Source organism: Phyllostomus discolor, chromosome 3 (assembly GCF_004126475.2).
Source record: "Phyllostomus discolor isolate MPI-MPIP mPhyDis1 chromosome 3, mPhyDis1.pri.v3, whole genome shotgun sequence".
Lineage (NCBI taxonomy): Eukaryota > Metazoa > Chordata > Mammalia > Chiroptera > Phyllostomidae > Phyllostomus > Phyllostomus discolor.
Genome location: NC_040905.2, coordinates 212,100,542 through 212,121,154, shown reverse-complemented (window position 1 = coordinate 212,121,154; position 20,613 = coordinate 212,100,542). Strand labels below are relative to the sequence as shown.

The 20,613-nt window shown below is 65.0% G+C and overlaps 1 protein-coding gene across 1 annotated transcript in view; it reads left to right on the top strand.

The window, feature by feature from the left end:
* The window catches only part of DDX31 (DEAD-box helicase 31), a 64,663-nt gene that overhangs the window by 36,928 nt on the left and 7,122 nt on the right, over positions 1–20,613 (top strand). The window contains exons 17-19 of the mRNA XM_028530608.2: positions 1,367–1,448; positions 7,159–7,270; positions 12,945–13,116. Coding sequence (XP_028386409.1) covers positions 1,367–1,448; positions 7,159–7,270; positions 12,945–13,116 — 366 coding nt within the window. The remainder of the gene's footprint in view (positions 1–1,366; positions 1,449–7,158; positions 7,271–12,944; positions 13,117–20,613) is intronic.

The following is a 20,613-nucleotide window of genomic DNA, read 5'->3' as shown; positions in this document are numbered from 1 at the left end:
AGATCCGACCCGAGTTCTGGTTCCTTGTACTTTCATGTTTCTCCTTTGTTTTTCCTCGAGAGAAAGGGGGGTGGATGGAGGCAAGTCGGGGGAGAAGGGGAGGATGGGGCTGGGCTGTGTGTTCTCCTCGCTCGGGCACGCAGGCGTCAGGAAGGCCAGACGGGGTTCAGTGCCATCACCCTCCTCTCTCGGAGGGAAAACATTCCCCCGGAACCCTGAGCGTGCCCCCAGCGCCTGCCCCCAGCACGAACTCCGCCTTCCCCACGGCTCTCGCCGCTGCACAAAGGTTTCCCGTCCCTGCGGGGCCTCGCTGCAGGGAGAGGCGCTGGGGGCCTGCAGGGCCTGGTGACACATCTCGGTGAATGAGTGGCTGTCACAGACGTGACGTGCTCATTCAGGGCTGCAGCACGGTGACCTTCCGGGGGAGGGGGGTTACTGCCTCGTCCCACATGAGAGGCGGCCGCTCCTGCCTCGACCTGCCATCGCGCTTTAGCAGACAGCACAGGAGAAGACCATTTATCTGTCTCCCTACCGTCTGCCGTTGTCCCCCCGCACCCCCCCATCTCACCCTTGCTCCTCCCCCCAGGGAAGTGTTTCCCGCCACTCCCGTCCCTGTGGTCTCGGACACACGACCGCGTGCACCCCGGCCGTCGCAGGCTGTGGCCGCTGAAGGGCCAAAGGGCAGGCTCCCCGGCTCCCTGGGTGCCGCCGCCGTAGGCCGGGCAGCGGCTCTCCTGGCCCCTGCTGCCTCCGGTCACGCCCGGCCCGGACTCTGCTCTCGGCTGCTGGCGTGCGGCTCTGGCTTCGGCAGAGAGTGCCGTCCCCTGGCTTTAGGAGCGAAGAGACGGGTCGAGGACAGCCCTCGGGGGTCGCTGGGAGAGGGTTCTGGCCCGTGGCCCCGGGGGGGCCTTCGCTGTCCATGCATCCCTGCAGTTCGGGGTCTTGAGTGCCGCGCCGCCCCCAGCCTGTTCGAGTCAAAAGCAAAAGGGACTACTGAAACGTGTTCAGTGACAGTTCACCATCTCCTGCTCAAGTCAGTGTAACAGATCCATAGCCGGGCCCACTTACTCAGATTGAAGGTTTACTGAGAAACAACGACACGGTCCCCGTGAAGGAAGTGATGAAGGCAACACAGGGGGCACTCACCCAGGGGCAGGCACTCGTCGGGAGTGTTGCCCCCCGGTCCCCGGAGGACCACGGAGGTCCTCTTCCTCCCACGCCCCAGCGGGCCGGGCGAGCAGCCCCCTTCCATGACGCGGGGCTTCTGCTTCGCGTCTGCGTGAGGGTCAGCTGGCTCTGTGCATGGGGAGCCCGGACGTTCTGGGGGGAAGGGGAAGTCCATTTTGCTCTGCCCTTCCTTCTGCAGCGTCTCCGAGATGAAGATGGAAGCCATCCTGTCTGTGCTGACGAGCCACGACTGCCTGAAAGGGAGACGCCGGGGAAGCCAGGTGAGCGTGTTGTTTGTGGCGTCGGCTGCCGCGCGCAGCGGTGGCACACTCCTTGATTTGTGGTCTCGGAGATCGTGTGATAGGGCCGTTGTCTCCTCTGTCACACCAAGCGCGCGTTTGAGGATCGGGGACATCAAACGAGGCCAGATCTGACGGTTTTTTCTCCTCCACTCCCGGGTGTGTTTCCTGATCTCACCCCGTGCGCGGGCCGCGGCCCGATTCCAGGACCAGGCCGCTCTGGCCTGCCGGCCCCTCTCCAGGACTGTCCGCTCGGGACAGCGTCTCTCCCCAGACCCGCTGCGTTCGCCCCTTTTCTCGGCGCGTGCTGTGCGTGCAGGAGGGCGCCGGCGAGGGTGTGCGAGAGAACGGGTCTGCCGTCCGTACCGGCCCCCGGGCACCCTTCCTGCGCGGCGGTCATCCCCCACCCCCGCCCCAGCTCTGCCCTCAGCACACCGCACGTGCTGTGCACACGTCGGGTGGGGATGTCGTCTGTGAAGTGCTCGTTATGTGGACACTTTGCGTTCCTTGTTTAACGCCTGAGGACGGACTGCAGAGTCGGAGCCCAGCAGATGGAGCTTCAGAGTCTCTTCTCCCCGCCGGCGTGTGTCTCTGTTCGGACTGACGCTCTCCCCCAGGCAGGAGCCCGCTCGCACTGCCCTGACTCGTCGGGCACTCTCAGCGCAGAGAAGAGAGTCTGGGAGGAAGCTGACCTCTGGGCGGGGCGGGGCAGGACCCCAGGGTCGGCTGGCTCGGGCGCGCTGCACTCGGGGCCATGCCGGGCTCTCCTCGGGCTCAGTGCCATGTGCCCCCTCCCCCCCAGCGGCCCTCGGAGGCTGTCGTCCCACCTCACAGAGGGGCACACCGAGGCTGCAGGGTGAAGGAGCGGGGACAGGACACACTGGCCATCGTCCATCCTGCCGGGACGGAGAGCACGCCGTCGAGCCTCGGGACGCGTGCTGTCACACACCAGCGTGCCTCCCGTGCGGTGTGACGGGTCTGGGACGCGGGAGCTCGGTCCCCTTTAGCGTTGGCTGCTGCTGCGGAGTGAGGTTCAGCCAGGGAGTGGGTGGGTCACAGCGAGGGTCCCCAGGAGTGACACACGCGACCAAAACCTCCACTGACTGGCAGCCACTGCACGGCTGTCTCCTCTTCTCCGACGGCCGGTGCCGGTCGGGGTTTCCCGTCCCGCAGGTCCTCCCCGGAGCCCCAGGGCGGCTCCCGTGCCTCGTCAGCCGGCGTGCAGAGCGGCGAAGCGCGTGGCCTCGGGGCACCCCTGACCCCGCTTCCCGGCGAGGTGCCTGGGCACTCGGGGCCCCCTGGGCCTCAGCGTCTCCGTGTGGGAGGCTGTGACGACCGCAGCGCTCTCTTCACACGGCACGGGAGGGTCGGGTGAGAAAGGACCCGGACACCGAGCACAGGCACCCAAGGGCGTGTGTTTGCCTGTTGTTGCTGCTGGTCGTTAGCATCACTGTCACCTCGGTCGGTGGCAGGTGTGGAGTTGGAGACCACTCAGGGGCACGGAGCCTCTCACTGTGGCGCCGAGAGTGAGCGTTAGCACCTGCCCGCTCCCCGGAGGTGGGGCCAAGCGGTGCACTGCGGCCGGGACGGGGAAGCCGGCTGCGTCCGGTCTGCACTCAGACCGCGGGCCTGGCCTTGGGGCGGGTGTTCACCCCGGAGCACAGTGTGCATCGCGAGTCTGGGGGCGGGCAGGGCACGGAGCCCCTCCCGGAGGACAGTCCCTGGAGGAGCAGTGGAGCAGCTGTGGCCGGGCAGGCTTGCGTTCCTCTCGGAGCCTTGGCCTTGGCAGGGCCTGCGGCCTTGCCGGGCCTGGAGGGTAGGCCCAGGGTCACACACACACACACACACACACACACACACTTGGGTTTGAGTCCTTGCTTCACAGCTGGTAGTGCTGCCCCATGGGCCGGCTCGCCTCTCCCGGCCTCAGTTTCCCCATCTGTAAAGTGGGGAGAACCAGCGTTCCCCTCTCATAGGGTGGTGGGCGGGCTTACGTGGGATGAGGCCTGACGTGCTCTGCACACCGGGCCGTGGGAGTCCATCCGGGCCCCGGGCTCCTGCCTCGGCGGATTGTAGTAAGTAGGGTGTTCGTGGGGGTTTTAAGGTTTTATTTGTTTAATTTTAGAGGAGAAGGGAAACATCAGTGTGTGGTTGCCTCTTACGTGGCCCCCACTGGGAACCTGGCCTGCAACCCAGGCGTGTGCCCTGACTGGGTATCGAACCCATGACCCTTTGGTTCACAGCCCGAGCTCAGTCCACTGAGCCACACCAGCCAGGGCCGTAAGTAGAGTGTTGTGATGTTCTTAAAGTTCGGTGACCTTTGTCTGTAGAAAGAAAAGGGCTGAGCAAGGGCGGGCTCTCACCGACACCGAAACGCCCGGCTCCCTCAGAGACCGCACTGGGTTTTAGAGGCCGTGCGGGGGGAGCTGACATGTTCGGCCCGGTGCAGCTTGAACGCAGAGGACAAAGAATGGCTAAACCGCACGGACCGTGCTGCCAGTCATCCCGTGGGCTCACAGCCTGGTGGTCAGCACCCTTGTGCGTGACCCGCGTGCAGGGCGGAAGGGCTCAGTCGGTGCAGGGTCTGCCCTTCGGTGTGGTCCCTGTACGAGTGCAGCGCGTCCGTGGGCAGCTCTCCAGCGCCCGAGCGGGGCAGGCAGGTGGGGGTGGTCCCGGCGGCTCGTTGCCTGCACTGCCGCCTCCCCCGGCCACTCGGCCGGAGCCCGCTGCGAGGTCCCTTCGGCGTGGACGTGTCTGGGCGCCTGCGGAGAGGAGGCGAGCGCGGGAAGGGAAGCGCCTGTAACATGCATATTTCATACTTAGGCGTGTGAGATACACACGGCCGTGCCCGGGCGTGTGCGCTCGCCGCTACAAAGAGAATGCATCTGATCCTCCAGCCTGACTGCGAGGCACTCGGGGGTTTCTGGGACTTCGGGTGTAAGCTCAGCTTGGCAAGAAGCTGATTAAAACAGAATCCTTCCGTTCAGTTTTGGGATACTTGGGAAGTTGATGACAAGGAGACAGGCGCTTCCTGCAGGAGAGCCCCTCCCCCACGCCACCCCCGCCCGCAGGTGTGCACAGCAGAGGTGCCTGGGCAGCGTGGTCTGGGCCTCCTCCGCTGCTTCTCGGCAGGTGCGGGGTGGCCGTCCTCCAGGTGCACACGCACGTTTCTCCTGCACCTTCTTCTGTCCCGTGAGACCTGTCTGCACGTTTATCCTGACAAGAACCGTCCCCGGCTTTGGGAGACGCTGGAATTGAAATGAAAAGGAGGTCACCAGCCTTTGCCCAGCTCTTCCTGAGCGTCTGTTCCCCCCGGGTCTGCGGGTCTTCCGGAGAAAGGGGGCGGAGCGCAGACGGACGGGGGGGTGGGGGGGCGCTCCCCCAGACCGCCCATGGGCTGCTCATCCCCAGTGGGCTTCGTTAGCCGGCACCCGCCCGCATCTCTCTGAGGGTGTGCACCCGGGCCCGCGGGGGCTCCGTGCCCTGGGGGGCCCGACCCCCTCTCATTACGGGAGCGCGCGCCCGTCTGGGGCTGAGCTGGTGCGGCGCGGCACGGCCCCTCTGACTTCCATGTAAATTTAGACCGTCCTCCCCAGAAGACAGCTGGAGAGCGCCTCCTTCGCTCTCAAGGGGGGCAAGTTCGAAATAAAGTATTTCTGGAAGCGGGCGTTGGGGGGGGGGGGGTAAGAAAGACACGCTCTTTCAGAAGTATATTGTGTTTTCTGCCATTAACTTTTCCTCATATTTACTAAAACTGACCTCATCGTTTCAGACGTGTGAACCTCGTTTTAACGCCTTCTCCTCATTTTCCACTCGCACACACACTCCCATTTTTTATGTGTGTGTGTATGTAATTTTTGGGGGGTTGGAAAAGAAAAGATGCCTCATTTTGAAACCTAAAGGGGGGAATAAGAAAAGCCCTTTGTAATATATTGCCACATTATCACTAAATCCCCTGACAGTCGTGTCACAGAAGCAAGTCACCTGTCACTTAAGCTTGAGGTCTCTTTAATTTTCTCCAGGAATTCGCACCAGGCTGTCTTTAATTTGAGGCCTTTATTGGAATTCTGAAACCCCTCTGCCTCCCCGGCTCTCAGATCTATTCTGAGAGCTGTTACAGAGTGTATACAATAACCAACAGAGGGATTCGAGAGGGCTGGAGCTCTGTTTATTTAACACTCCAGAGGGATTTTTGTGCTCGTTCGGTCCTGGCCGCCCGGCTTTCAATATCGCTTTGACAGCCGTGCTGCCCTTCTCATTAATTTTAAACAGTTAAAACACAGGAAAAAGAGGCAAAAGTTTTCATTATTAAAGTGCTTTACTTTTTAATAACAGAGGATTCTGTCCGCCGGGGGAAAGGGCATCCTCGCTAATTTCACATTCATTTAAAAAAAAAAAAAACCCAAACGCGAGGAGGTGACAGTTGCGCCTCGGAGGTGGCTTAACGAGAGGAGGGTGGCCCGGGAAAGTTTGCGTTTCCCGCCCGTTGAAAGGGCGACAGAGCCCTCGTTAATGACAGCGGCACATGTCCACTTCCGTAACACGCCCCGGAGTGGCTTTCCTCCCGACGCTCGCGCAGGGAAGACCCTCGAGGGGACCGTGTGTGGGAGCAGCCAGACAGCCGTCGGCAAACAGGGAGCAGGCGCGGTTTGGCAGAAACCAAAAACACCTCCGGGTGGTTCAGAGTCTCTCTCAGCCCAGAGACGAGTGTCGGCTCCTAAGAAGGAGGCCTTTCCTTCCCTCCCTTTGTTCCCCTCCGGCAGCCCTCAGAGCGAAGGGGGGGACTCAGGGTCTAGGTCAGGCGCGGCAGCCAGGTGTGTGAGCTGGTCCTGGGCAGGGGTGAGGGCGAGGGCGGCCCACCCTGCTGCTGACCCCCGTGGCGGGGGGGGGGGGCGGGGGACAGGGAGGGGGCCGGCAGCGTTCAGAGAGTCAGCCCGTGGGCCACACGGGGTTGAGGACGTGTTCCTTCACCTCTTAGTTTCCCTCCCAACGTCCACGTTTAGGAGAGAAACAAAGACCACTCATTTTTCGGGGGCCTACAAAGGAAATCTTTTCTGTGAGGTTGTTCAAGGGTGAAAAGAAGAGGTTTTATTTACATCCAGCCGCACCCAGATGTGACTTCCTACAGACAGACGGTTGGCTGGGACAGCCCGCACCTCCCTAGGTCCCCGGGGATGAGTCTGGAACGCTGAAGGCCGAGCAGGCCCTGGAAGGAGGACGCGTGGGCCGAACTAAGGGGAACCTGGGTCCTAGGCTCCGTGGCCGGCCTGAGGGAGGGGAGGGGAGGGGAGGGGAGGGGGCTGAGGCCCGAGGAGGAGGTGCCAGGGTTCTCTGAAAGCGACTTGGGCTCGGGGAGGTCTCAGATGGCTGCATCAGACCTGGGGGGTTCCCGGTGCCTCCAGTGGACTGTCGCTGCACGTGGGGGCGACGGGAGGCCGGGGAGGAGCGAGCAAACAAGCAAACACGCAGGCAGGCCCGGCTGCTGCTGCGTCACGCGGCCGCCCCGTCCGCGCCGGCCGGCACGTCTGCGTTGCTGCCTTTTTTCCTCGCGCAATATTGAAGGGATTACCCTCGCTGGCCCCCGGGTGGTTACTGTGTGATTTTACTGTTATTAAATCTGTCGTAAACTGCTTCATTATTCCCGACTCTGATCTGCCTCTCCTTTAATCCTTCCGCGCCCCCCCCCCCCCAGAAGCCCCAGGCTGCTGGCCCCCAGGAGATCCAGGAGCGCGCCACGGCCCTACAGGCGGTGTTTGAGGACTACGTGCACTCCAGCGAGAAGACGGTCTCCTGGGCGAAGAGAGGTGGGTCGTGTCGTGGGCGGCGGGCGGCGGCTGGCCCGGCAGAGCCGTGCCCACCTGGGCCTCCACCCATACCCCCCCAGCCGGTCCCGGCTTCCCAGCAGACAGAGCCTCCCCTCCCCGAGGCTGCAGGGTCGGAGATAGGCGGGGGCGGGTCTGAAGGGATCCTCGGTGCCGATTCCATCCTTCCCCACGGTCGGCACACACGCCCCGGCCGCGTGGGCCCCAGGGGTCCACTTTTCCTCTCCTTTGAGAACTCCTGGAAGAGAGGTGACGTGTCGGCAGCGGTGGTTGTCAGGCGGAAACCGGAGACGTGGGCGGGGTGGGGGCGGCTGGGTCGCACCCGAGCAGCTCCTGCAGGAGAGAACAAAGGAAACGGGAAAGGGCGGTGCCAAGGAGGGGCCGCAGCCGGGGACCGGCCCCCAGGGCATGGCGGGAGAGCGGGGCATCGCTTCCCTGCTCAGGCCCGGCAGGGGGCACTCTGTCTCCCGGGGTCAGCAGGCCTCAGGCGTGGATGCAGCGTCCAGTCGTCGCACGGGGCAGCGTGTGCAGGGCCGACCGTCTGGCAGCGGAGCCTCGTGAGCCTTGGCTGGCGACGCATGCACGCGTGAGACCCCTCTATGCTGGGGGGCTGCCATCCTTCCGGCAGGTGCCTGCGGTGTCGGGGCAGGTGCCCGGCTGGCTCTCCGGCGCAGCAGTCCTCAGATGTCGGCGAGGTGCCGCGGGGGCGGGACTTGTTTGTGTTGGTGAGGCTGTGGCAGGGCCAGGAAGGGAGGACTTCTGTGGGTGAACACCCTGGCGTCCTTTTCTTCCTTCAGAGTCAGTTTTTTAAAAGCGCGTTTAACAAGTGTGTGTTGAGTTGGGCACTGTTCGAGGTGCTTGGGCTATGTCAGGGATCAAAGCAGGCAAAAATCCTGGTCTTTGTAATGTTCCACTGGTGGGTGGACAGTGAGCATAGTAAATATAACAAGTTATACATAAATTACTCTATCAAAAGATCAGAACTATGGCCCTGACTGATGTGGCTCAGTGGATTGAGTGCCAGCCTGTGAACCAAGGAGTCGCCGGTTCGATTCCCAGTCAGGGCACATGCCTGGGTGGCAGGCCAGGTCCCTAGTTAGGGACGCATGAGAGGCAACCACACACCGATGTTTCTTTCCCTCTCTCTCTCTCTCATTTCCTCTCTCTAAAAATAAATAATTTTTTTTAAATTTAAAAATCTAAAAAGCTTAAAGGATCAGAACTATGGAAAAATGGGGCCATGAAGAGGGTGACGGGGCAGAGAGCACTTGTTAAAAATATTTTACTTATATATTTTATTAGAGAGGGGAAGGGAGGGAGAAAAAGGAGGAGAGAAACATTGATCGGTGGCCTCATACACACCCCAACCAGGGACAGGACCGGGAATTGAACCAGTGATCTTTCGATTTGTGGGACTCTGCTCAACCAGCCAAGCCACACTGGTCAGGGCGACAGTGCATTTTAGAGATCTTATTTATTTATTTTTAGAGAAAGAGAAGGAGGGAAACATCCATGTGTAGCTGCCTCTCACAGGCCCCAAACTGGGGACCTGGCCTGCAACCCAGGCCTGTGCCCTGACTAGGACTCAAACGGGCGACACTTTGGTTCACAGGCCGGCACTTAATCCACTGAGCTACGCCAGCCCGGGCTCGACAGTGCATTTTAACACATTGTTTGCGGGTAGTTTTTATCACGAGCTCTACTACCAGTCAACGTAAAACGTATAATTACGTTTCCCGCATACAGTGTGTTAAGTACAGGGTCAGAGTGAGCAAGGGGCCAGGGCCATGGCTTGGACGGCGGGCGTTCGGGGCGGTGGGAACAGAGGTGCCAGGCACCCAGGAGGGAGGGCAGAGTGGGCACAGGCGCGTCACCCGGGTCACCTCTGGCTTGGAGGCTGTCTGAGGGCCTGAGGTCGCCCTGAGTGAGATGGAAGCTGTCGGGGGGCCGGAGCTGGGGCGACCGTGACCTTCAGGAAGTAGACGGTGAACGTGGGTTAGCGAGCTAATGTTGCCTCTTGCCTACCTCGGCACTCGGTGGCGGCAGGCCTCGGGTGGGCCTGCCCCCTGGACCTGTCGGGGCTGCACTGGGTGGAGGGCGGAGGCCCTGGGCTGGCCCGGGACCGCGGATCCGTGTGTGACCGGTGCCTCCTTCCCACCCGGGGTCTGACCACAGTCTCGATGCCACGGAGCCTGTTTTCCTGAGAGCCTACCCTTGTTGAGACGGGCTGGGGCGTGTCCCGAGGGGAATGCGTGTTTGTCACGGTGCCACTTTGCAGAGTGGGGTCATTTGCAGAAAGTAATGGCAACTCAGCTTGCTCTGCAGAAGTTCAGGCTTAATAACGAAGCTGCAACGGAAAGAAGTCAAACCCACACCAGCACCTTCGACGTGGGTGCCAGCCGTGCTTCCGATACTCTGGGGAGACGGCGGCTGTGGCAGGCGTCTGGGTCACCAGAGGAAAAGCCACGGTGATGACCCTGAGAGACAGGTCTTGTGGTTTCTCTTCGTTACCGTGGGGTTTTTTACCCCCACGACCAGACAGAGGTGCTCGTCTGCCTCTGGGGGGCTGTTGCAGTGGGGCCACCCCTCGGCTTCCTACCAGGAGGGAGCGAAGGTGTCCTTGCTCTCATCTGCGGGTTCCTGGGGCGCACTGTCTCGGTGCCCCCCTCAGACCGGGAGCTCTTTGCTCTTCTCTCCGTGACTTCGGACTCAGTTCTGGCGGGGGGTGGGGGGGTGCTCGTGACCGCGCCGTAACAGCCCGGACAGCCCCACACCCCGTAAGTGGTGCCGGCTCTCGCACCGCAGGCTTCTGCATATGCAAATTCTGCCCCCCCGCCCCGCCTCCCGGCTGTGCCGTCCCAGAGCCGCCTCGGGAATCACCCACAAGGCAAGGCGGCAGCCGGCGGTGCCTTCTTGGCAGAGAACTGGCTGGAAGTGGGGTCGCGTGCACATGCGGCGTCCGCCCGCGTTTCTGACCCTGCCCTTGTCCACGACCGGCATGCACTGTTGTCAGTCGCCGCCGCCACCCCACCCCCCCAGCTTTCCTGCGTCTCTTTAGCTAGAGATTCAAGTGATGAAACTTGTGGTGATGAAGCCCGGTCTTCGGGCTCCTGGGGGGAGAGCCTTTTCCTGCAGGTCACCCCCAGGACAAGTCAGAGACAAGCCAGGCCCCCAGGACCGGTCAGCCAGCTCCCCTCCGTGTGTCAGGCGGGCTGGGTCCCGGGCCTGAGTCCTTGCCTCTCACGGAATGGCACCTGTCCCCCTTCCTGTGGGTTCCAGTCGAAGATGCGCGTGCCCCAGCCCAGGGCGGGGAGGGTGTGCACCCCTCAGGCCGGGTGGGGCCGAGAGGGGCAGGTCCTCCACACTCGCAGGCACGTCCAGGCTGCCGGAGGCTCTGCCCGCCCTCCTTGACCCTGCGCGTCTTCCGTGGGGCCCCACCGCCCCTGACCAGTGCCCAGGAGCAAACTCAGCTCCGTGAGAACGTCTGTGGAGGGGATTTTGAAGTAGACCTCCCTTAACTCGTCAGCCGCCTGGCTCTGAACTAGGAGTCTGTGACCTCGAGTGCTCATGCTGCGGTGGCAGCTCTGGCCCTCGTCCCAGAGACGTGCCTGCCGCTTCCCACCAGCCTGGGCCCCGCGGCCTGGGCCCCACAGCCCGCTCCGTGTGTGTGCACGGCCAACCAGCCGGCATGAGCCACTTCCCGCCCCTTGGAAGGCCCTGCGTGCGGCTGCTGCCTTGTCCCGAACCCCCGCCTCTCTGGACTTGCCACGCGTGGGGGTCTGCGCGAGGGTGTGAGGCTGGCCGGCTGTCGCTGTGCCCAGCGAGGCATGAGTCTGCGGGGCGGGGAGGCTCCGTGAGAGCGGGCGGTGGTCCGGGGAGAGAGCACGCCCCGCCTCACTGTGGGAGAGCTGTCGTCGTCTCAGTGCAGCTGTGGACTGGGCCCTCCTCCCCCGCCTCATGGGACAGGTTGTCCAGACTCCGCTCTCGGGGCTGGTGTGGAGGAGACCAGGAGGACGGGGCAGCAGGGGGCAGGGGACAAGGAGAGGACGGGTGGACAGAGAGGCGGGCGGCGGCCAGCGTTTGGGCAGCAGACCTGGAAAGCACCAAGTCTTGGGTGGGTTGGCCTGGTTTGGACGGTTTCGGTCTGCTTGTGCAGAGGAGGAAGGGTCCGAGCTGGAGAAAGCTGGGGGCGGAGGAGAGGCCCAGGCCCCGTGCCCTGGCCGTTGGGCGGCCCCGCCCCCCGAGGGCTGGCACGCGGAGCAAGCAGCACGGGCCGTCCACAGCGTTCAGGATTTCCTTGGAAGGAAGTGGCTGGCTGGTCCCCAGTTATTAAAGAGGGGAGGATGCCCAGGTTTCAGAGAGGGGTGCAGAGGGGTTGCCGGGGTTATTATTTCTCATCGATTGGGAAAAGGAGTTCACTTTGCTCAGTAAACAGAGCTTTGGCGGGTTCCCAGGATCCTTCCCGGGGCTGATCTGCTAAAATGACACTTTTTATTACTGTTCATAAACGCCAATCTCCAGGTGCTGCCGGGATATTACATCTAAGCTGTGGGCAAACTTGCCGGTCCAGTGGCTCAACAACGCGAGGGCGAGAGAGGCTGGTGTTTAGTGCCCGCCCGCCTCCGTCGGACGCGGCCGCGCTGGGCTCTGCTGGGCGGGCCACGGGCGGGGCTGGGGGGCAGCGCCCGGTGATGGGGTGGGGGCGCTGTTCAGAGCAAACCCTCCTGCCCTGCCGCTGGGCGAGGAGGCGCAGGCACTTGGCTTTCATGGGTGCGGCTGCAAGACGGGGAACCGGCTGCAGGAGACCTGTCCTCGGAGGGACACGAGTGGGTGTGGCCAGGGCTCCACCCTCCGGGGACCGAGTCTGGCTTCTCTCTGGCCGTCACCCAGTGCCTGGAACGGGGCCGTTTTCCTCAACCTGAGCACAGGCCCGCAGCTCTCAGCGTCCGGCGCCCCGCGGACCGCGCTCAACTGTCAGCGGCCCTCCAGGGGCGTTCTGTTTTGTGAACGGTTCTGGAAACCGGATCGTTTTCTTTCTCGTTTAAAAACCCTGTTTTGTTTCCGTTTTCACGTTCTTTGACTGGTAAGAGCCTGTGCCAGTCGGTCCTGGACACTTGAGCGTGAGCTGGGTCTGAGAACCCGGTGAGCGCTCAGTGAAGGGGCCCAGGACTCCTCTGCATGGGGGGGGGGGGCTGTGGGCGGGGCTGGCGGCAGGCCACCGTTTGCAGCCACGACGTCACTCGTTCTTGGTAAACACGGGCGCAGTCCCTGAGCCCCTGAACCTCGTGAACCCCGTAGCACGTGCCCCCACCGGCTGCTGGAGAGGAAACAAAACCCGCTGAGGAGGTTTTTCCCTGACACGGGTCTCCCGGTCCCACCGTCTGTGGGAAGGAGATGGCCTGCGTCGGTCACCCCTGCTTCCCTCACCGCCCCGCTCCCTCCCTCCCTTCCCTCTGCGTGGGGCGGGCCTGCCCCGGGTCACTAGAAGCCGCGCACGGTCCAGTCCGAGTGATGCTGGGCTCAGGGACCGCTAACTGGGGCCGGCAGGGCTCGGGGCTGGTTGTCTCCTCTTGAGGAGCTGGAGACACCCAGCGCAGCCATCGGTCGCGGCGGCGCGGGCTGTGCGCTGTGCTGACGGCCGCCCATCTCCCCGCAGCCCTGCAGTCCTTCGTCCGCGCCTACACCACCTACCCGCGGGAGCTGAAGCACATCTTCCACGTGCGGGCGCTGCACCTCGGCCACGTGGCCAAGAGCTTCGGGCTGAGAGACGCCCCCGGGAAGCTGGGCGGCCCGCCGGCGGCCAAGAAGAGGAAAGCGGCCGTGAGGAGGTGAGCCGGGCCTGTCCCGAGACGGGCGGCCGAGTCCGGTGGGTGTGGGGGGCTCGGTCCGGCTGCGGCTGCCCCGCGTCAGCCGTCCTCCCCCAGGTTCTGCCGTCGTGGTCTCCGGGACCCGCCCTTCTCCCTGCACGGTGAGTGCCCGGGGCGGGGGGAGGGGGTGGCCTGGTCGGCAGGTGTCTGGGCCGCCAGCACAGGCGCTGGTGGTGCCCTGTTGGGCTGGATGTGGCGGGCTGTCTCCACCGCCACCGCCCGCCCTCCTGCCCGAGAGCCACTGGGACCTGCGGGAAGACTGCTCGTGGGCTCCCTGGAGCCGGCCGGCGGCGCGCCCTGTTGGACTCGCACCCGGGGCGCATCTGGGGCGCTGGCACTGGCCGCAGTGCTGTGGATGCTCGGGCGGGCCCAGAGAGCACGGTCAGAGGGACGGCCTCAGGCTCTGAGACTGTCCTCAGACCCCAGGAGGCCGTGAGAGTCCCTCCTCTCCCAGAGACAGCGTCCCATCGGGCGAGAGCCGCGGGGCAGGAAGCGGGGCTGGTCAGCGTCGAGGCCTGCACGCACGCACACACGCGGCGGAGAGGACACGTGGGGCGGACAGGTGGGGCCCTCGGGTCCGGCAGCACCGGGCGGCCTGCCCTCCTCGTGCACCTCCGTGTCGAGCACCCGAGCGCGCGCCCTTCGCGTCTGAGGACGGCCCGAGGAAGCACCCCGCCCGCGGGCTCCCGCGCCGGGTCTGTCCTGCGAGGCCCCGAGGAGGGCGGGGCACGTCCTCAGCCTGGCCAGGGCCCGTGTCCCTGCTGTGGGAGGACTGCCGGCGTGGGGCGAGACCGCTGGTCGGGGGGGCGCGGCTGTGGCCTTAGCTTCCCGCCCCGTCTGCTGTAGCCCGCGTGTCTGCCCAGCCTCCCGGAGCCCCCACCTCCTTGGCGACAGAGCGGGGCGTCCAGGAGCGGCGGCGGCTCCCCAAGGCTTCTCTGCCTGCCAGCGTGGGCTGTCCATGATGCCCTGCTGTGGGCCGGGGTGGGCCGCCTTGGCTCTGCGCCCAGGCGTTTGCTCTGCGGCACTCGGGTGCCGTGCGCCAGAGGCCGCCCCCACCCCTGGGTCCCGGCCGGCTGACACCTGCACCTGCGAACTTGGGCTTTGAGTACGTGACGGACCACGAGGCCAGCCATCGGGTCCCAGGTGACGGTCCTGCCGCCATCCCTCACGTGCCGACACTCGGAGAAGGTGGGCAGGGACCCACCCGGTGAATGCCGGTCAGGAGCCTGGTTTGTGGGTTGCTCTCCCCGTACATCCAAGCATCCGGTCCTTGTCGCGGGTGACCTGCCTCTCCGGCTGGGGTCTCATTAGCGAGCGTTAATCCGGACAGCAGCCCCCCCAGATCTGAGAGTGGAGCCCAGGCAGGGAGGCAGCCGGGGGGGGGGGGGGGGGGGCTCGAGCCAGCATTGTCCTCACCGCGAGAGGCCACCAGGGAGGGAGCGAGCGCCGCCTGCCTCTGCGGCCCGCGCCGGCAGATGGGCACCGGGACGGTGGTGCCCCTGCGAGCGGGGGCTGAGCGGGGCTTTCTTCGGGGGAGAATGGGCTGATCCGCCGGGAAAGGGCGTGCGAGATGGCCTGGCGGGGCCTTTGATGTCTGGCTGGCGCGGCAGGGAGCCGGCAGTGACTGACGGCAGCGTGTCACAGGATTACTCCGCCCGCGACAATGCCGCGCTCTGTTCCTGCCGTGTCACCACTGCTCCTGCCACCTTCGCCGTCCTCACGCCCTCCTTTTGAAGGCATCCCCCTCCCTCCGCCGGCCCTCCCGCCCCGGCCCTGCCCTGCCAGCGCAGACGGCCTCTCGGGTACAGTAGGCACCGCCGTGCGTTTGAGAAAACCTCAGCACTCCCGGTGGGAGGAGGACTCGTGGCTGATCCGCACGAGGACCGTGTAATTGTGGTCAGGGGCGCGACGGAGGACCTGGCAGGTTCCCCACGCCTCGGCGGAGCGCCGGCAAGTGGCACTTGCTGCTCTCCGAGGGCCGGCAAGACCGGTCCGTTCGACCCCGAAGTGCGGCGTCTGGTGCTGGGGCCACACTGCCTGTTCTGAGCCGGGGCGTCCGTCCCCTCCGAGCTCCGTCCGTCCGGGAGGAGGACGGGTTCCCTCTGTGTGCTCTGGGGGTACAATAACGGGGCTCCATGCTCTCAGCTGCTGCGTGGTCTATGTTACGGTGTGCACGGCCTAGAATGACACGTGTTCTTTGCGGACCTCTGGAACCCGCCAGCCCAACCCACCACACACAGCAAACTCGGGGTCCGGCCGGGGCCTCTGTGGGCCGGGCCGGCGGGTGAGGTGGGGCCATCCAGCGTCTGCGTGCACTGACGGCGGGGGTTTATCCCGCTCCGTACCTTCACACCTTCACGGACCAGTTTCCAGGAAAAGACATTCCGTCGTTAACGTCCCCGAGTTAGACCTGAAGGACCAGGTCTCTGACTGCTTCGCTGGGCCCCGGGTCTGCAAGGGGACACCGAGTCTTTCCCTGCACACGGACATGAGTCATCCCAGAATCTCTTCCGACCCCGACGTGCACACCTGTCAGAACCGCCGGACCCCCGTGCACTAGTGGGAGGCCCTCGGCACCGCCGTCCGGGACACGGCACTGCCCTCCTGTGGGAGGGGGTTCTGACTGGAGCCTGTGTGGGCCCGGCAGGTCCTGAGAAGAAGAAGCACAGCTCACGCACCTTCTGGAACCCCTGGCTGCCCGGAGACGCTGAGCACCGTCTGCCATGCGCGGCAGAGCGGGTGGTTTGCCAGGAGTCCGTCCGTCTGTCTGTCCCGCCAGCGCACTCGGGAGCAGAACCTGTTCAGGACCAGCGAGCAGTCTCGGCCCCTCGGCTGTCCGACACCCTGGAGGGCGGTTCGGGGACACGGGGAGGAACTGGCGGGCCTGGGGGGGTCTCCGTGTTACCGTGACAACATGGGAGAGCATGTCTCCTGTTTGCTGCCCTGTGGCAAGTGAGTTACCTGTGACAGCCACGAAAAGCACCTTTTCCCCCAGGCGACTCGGCCCCATAGCCACCTGGACTTGCCCGTGTCCTTGGGGTGACCTTGGTGCCTGGAAACACCGGGCGTCCTCCTTCCCCGACACTCGCTCATTCTGCTCCCGTCCTCAGCCCCTCCTTTCAACACTAGCAGAAAGAAGGTCTGAATTGTCGACTGTTCTTAAAAGAAATGGTTTTATTTTTATGGGTTTCAAGCTAGCGAAGCTAACGTGTTACCTGGTGGTCCCTGATTTCGTCGGACAGGCAAACAGCCTGAAATCAGGGCTCTCCTCTGTCCCCTAGTCCCCCCTGATGCAGGAGTGGCGGGCCGTGGTAGGGGCAGAGCCCCACCCCCGAGCCCACGCCCTGGGCCCACTCCTTCCAGAGTTGTTCTGGGTGGAGCGCGGCCTCCGGAGGAAGTGGCGTCCTCGTGGGGCCTCCCTCACCTGACTCTGCCGGTCTGAGTGACGGCAGCTGCTTGTCACTGCCGCAGGGCGCCGGCTTTCAGGGTTTCTGTGATCCCCAGAGCTGTCCCTTGTGGGATGGGTGTGAAGGAACGAACTAGTGAGAGTTAGTGTGTTGCACGCTCCAGTCTGAGGAGTCGGTGCCTCAGACGAGGCGCTGGGGCTCGGGGCCGAGGCCGAGGAGTGGGCTGCGCGGGGCGTCGGGGGCACGTGTCGGCGGTGGCGGCGGCGGTGACGACTGCGTCGTTTGGTCCCCGGGCCCCCACCGCCCCGGTGTGCGCGGCACAGAGGCGTGCATTTGGCGGCGGACCTGTCTCGTCGTGCACCCCGGAGCAGCCTTGGAAACGCCGGCCGGCGCTCGCTCGGAGGCCCCCCACTGCAGAGCTGCAGCTGCCACACCTCCCCGTGACTGAGTCTCGCCACTGGGGGCGGCTGCTGGCCCGTTCCCTCGTGGCCTTGACCACCTCCCTGTGGCCACTCACTCAGCTGAAGGCCCGCGGGGCTGGAGTCCGGCCCACAGAGAAAGTTCCCTCAGTTTCGTTGGACCAGTTACTCTGTGAGCGTGGGGTCAGGGGCCGGAAGGGGCCCTGCCGGGGGACCCATGAGGAGACCGCCGGCACGGACCCGCCACTCGGGAGGCGGGCCCCTGCCTGCTGGTCCCAGGGCGCGGTCACCGCTGTCACACGTCCTGGCCTGGTGACTGGCAGCGCTCCGCCCGCAGCGGCACCTGGACTTGAGCGTGGCCTGCTGCTGGGCCTCCACCCCGCCCCCTCGACAACTCTGGGACCGAGACACACAGCGACGGCCCCTGTCCATGCCCTGTGCGGCCTGGCCCTGCTGCCCTTGAGGCCGTCGTCCGGGTGAGCCACGGGCCGAGGTCACTGCTGCAGGGACGTCAGCTCCTGGCATCCAAGCTGAGTCCCCAGGAGGGAGCAGCCCACAGAACGAGGAGGCGAGCAGGGTGGGGGCCGCTCGGCCGTCTCCGGAAGAGCAGAGCAGAGAGCCAGGGCCTCCGCCGGGCGGCGGCCGTGAGCAGGGCAGGCTCTGCTCACAGAGTCTCGGCCCAGGAGGCCTTGCTCCATCTGCTCTGAAGTCACCGAGTGCACGGCGGACGGGATCCTGAACTCGACTGCCAGATCTCAAAAGTCCAGACCCGGGCTCCACCCCCGGGAGCCGCGGCAGCGTGGTCCTCGGAGCAGCCAGCAACAGGGCGCCTTCCTCAGCCCCGGGGGCTGGTGGGCACTGGCCGCGTGCGCCTCATTGCGGTGGGTCAGGGTCGGTGAGTCGGGGGGGGGGAGGGGGCCTGGGGGAGCCGCGCGGGCTGTGAGAAGAGCGTGTTCTGCTGGGCTTTCGGTCCAGGGGACACACTGGGGTGATCTCTTTGGGGCATTTGGCCTTTGGAGTGTCGGGGCAAGACGAGGGACGGGTGGAGTGCCCCGGGAGGCGTCTGGGTCTTTCTGGCGTGAACCCCTGGCGCGGAGCAGCCACTCCGGGCTTTTCGTCAGGGAGTCCCTCCAACTGCGTGTTCCCGCAGCACACGGGTGCCGGCCAGTCCCGGTTCCCTGGTCCCCCTGCTCCGGGGTCAGGACTGTGGGCCCCGCCCTGCGGGGCGCTGGTTCCGGCACAGCTGTGAGACACCAGCTCTCCACCCCCTCCAGCAGACACCCTCGGCCCTCCCCCGCTAACGAGGCAGTCGGAGGGCCTCAGGGGACCCCGAGCTTCCTGTGCACCTGGGTCACCTGCAGACAGCGGGAGCCCAGGGCGCGCTTTCTGTGTGGCAGTCAGCCGACAACAAAGACCAGGACCCAGCCGGCTCCCGGGGTGGGGGACAGCGCTGGAGACGGCACATTGGCCGCCGGCGCCTCAGGGGCTCGGGGACTGGAAGGCAGGCCAGCCGGACGCACCGCGGGCTCCAGGGCCACGTGCACTGGGCGGCTGCGTGCACTGGGCGGCCGCGTGCACCGGCAGGTGTGCCGCCTTCTGCAGCGGGTCCTGCGTGCGCCCGCAGTTGGTGCCGTTCCAGAAACCGGCGACCGTGACGGCCCCCCAGCTGTGCCCTCGCTGCTCGGTTTCATTCTGTCCCACGCCCCCACCCCAGGGCAGGCTGCCCCTCCCCCCGCCCTCTGCCCCCATGTTCCTCGGGCTCCTCCCTGAGGACGGTGCCCCCAGCCCCTCTGCACCCTGCTTTGGCGATGCCGCAGCCTGTCCAGCTGGTTGGGGCCTGTGCAAAGTGACTCCAGGCCTTCCCGCGCCGCCTCCCCCCCATGGTGCAGGTGTCCGAGACGCAGAGGAACGTCACAACTACTTGGTAGTCAGGACGAGGGGTGCTGTTGGAGACCCCGTGTCCCGAGTGGCAGTGGTGGCAGCAGCGGCGTCCCCTGGGGGCTGGTGTGTGCCCAAAGCTGTGCTGAGTTCACGTGGGTTATCTCGCTGAGACCTCGCGAGGTCCCTGTGACCGGGGAGGGTCCCCCGTAACCACCGACGAGACAGCCTCAGAGACCCGGGCCACTCCCCTCGCACTCGCCTGCTTCTTTCCGGGCCCCGGGCGGGGAGGGGGCACCGTGGTGGGTCAGTGGGTGCTGCTGCCTCTGCCCGGCCCCACTCCCCCCTTCGGGGGCTGTAGATAAGGGGAAGCTTCGTGGGGTCCCCCGAACGCTCCCCTGCCTGACCCTCGTCCCACTGGCCGCACTGCCCCCTGCTGGGTCCTCGGTCGTCCTCTGCCTCAGACCTCCCAGCAGCAGCACGGGGCGGGGGCGGGGCCACTGCGCCCTAGACGGACCCTCTCTGTCGGCCGAACACGAGCCCCGGGTGACCGGCCACTTGCACGCTCCGCGCTCGGTCTCCGTGCTGGTGTCTGTGAGACTCGCGGGATGGGGTGTGCAGGCAGCAGGACAAGGTGACGCTGCCGCTGGCGAAAGCGGTCCCGGTCCACGTGACAGCGTGTCAGCTCTGCGACGACCGCCTGTCCCGCCCCACGCTGTTGAGGGTGGCCGGCACCGTGGCGAGTGCTCTGCTTCGTGAGCTCACTCAGTCCTCGTGTGAGAGTCGGCCGGACCGGGAAGCAGGCCTCGGCCACGCCAGGGGATGACACGGGAGGGACAGCACCGGGGCCCTCACCCGGCTGTGCGTCCCCCGCTGCTCCTGGCTCCCCGTCCACCGCGGGGTGCTTGTCTCTCAGACCAGGCTTTTTTCATGATCCGGCTCATAGAACTACCCACGCTGGGGCGGGGGCAGGGGCAGGGACCGCCCAGCAGAGAGTCTCGCAGCTGATGGTGACGGCGGGGCTCAGGGCCCCCACCGAGGTGTGCTCCACGCTGGCCCCCTTGAGCCCTCCGCCGTCATCGCCACACCCCCAGAGGCAGGCGGGGCCCGGGCCCAGCCTCCTGGGTCCAGCTCCACGGTCTCAAGGTGCAGCTGCTCGCCTCGTTGCACCAGGGTCGCCCCAAGGCTCAGGGTGACACTCGACCGTCCGTGTCCCCGTTGGCACACCTGGTGATTCGGACCACCCACCTGCTGGGACCCGGGGGCAAGACCTGTGTGCGCCCCAGGTCAGCTCCACTGTTAAAGAACAAACAAGGGGGGGCCTGAGATGATATAAAGAAGCCCCCAGGTCTGTTATGTCCACCGCCAGAGGAAAGACATCTCTCAATGCCAGAGATTTGTGAAAAGGAAAGGAAACGTTTATTCAATGCCGTACAGACTTAAAGTAGGGACCTAATGTCTTCACCAAAAATCCTAAAGTCCCTTAAAGCACCCACAAACAGACACAGTCCTTCCTTCCTTCCCCCTTTGCCCAGTCCAGAGTACCGTATCTCCTAAAGCTGCGGGGGTCCCTCCTCTGGCAAAGGCACGTGGTCCCCTCTCCCCGGACCACGGGGGTCCCCACTCTGCCAGAGCCGCGTGGTTCTCTCCCTCAGGGCCGCGAGAGTCTCCACTCTGCTAAAGCTGTGTGGGTCTCTCTTGCAGGGCTGCGCATGGTCCTTCCCCTCCCATGGCTGCCGCGTCTCGGTTTAAAT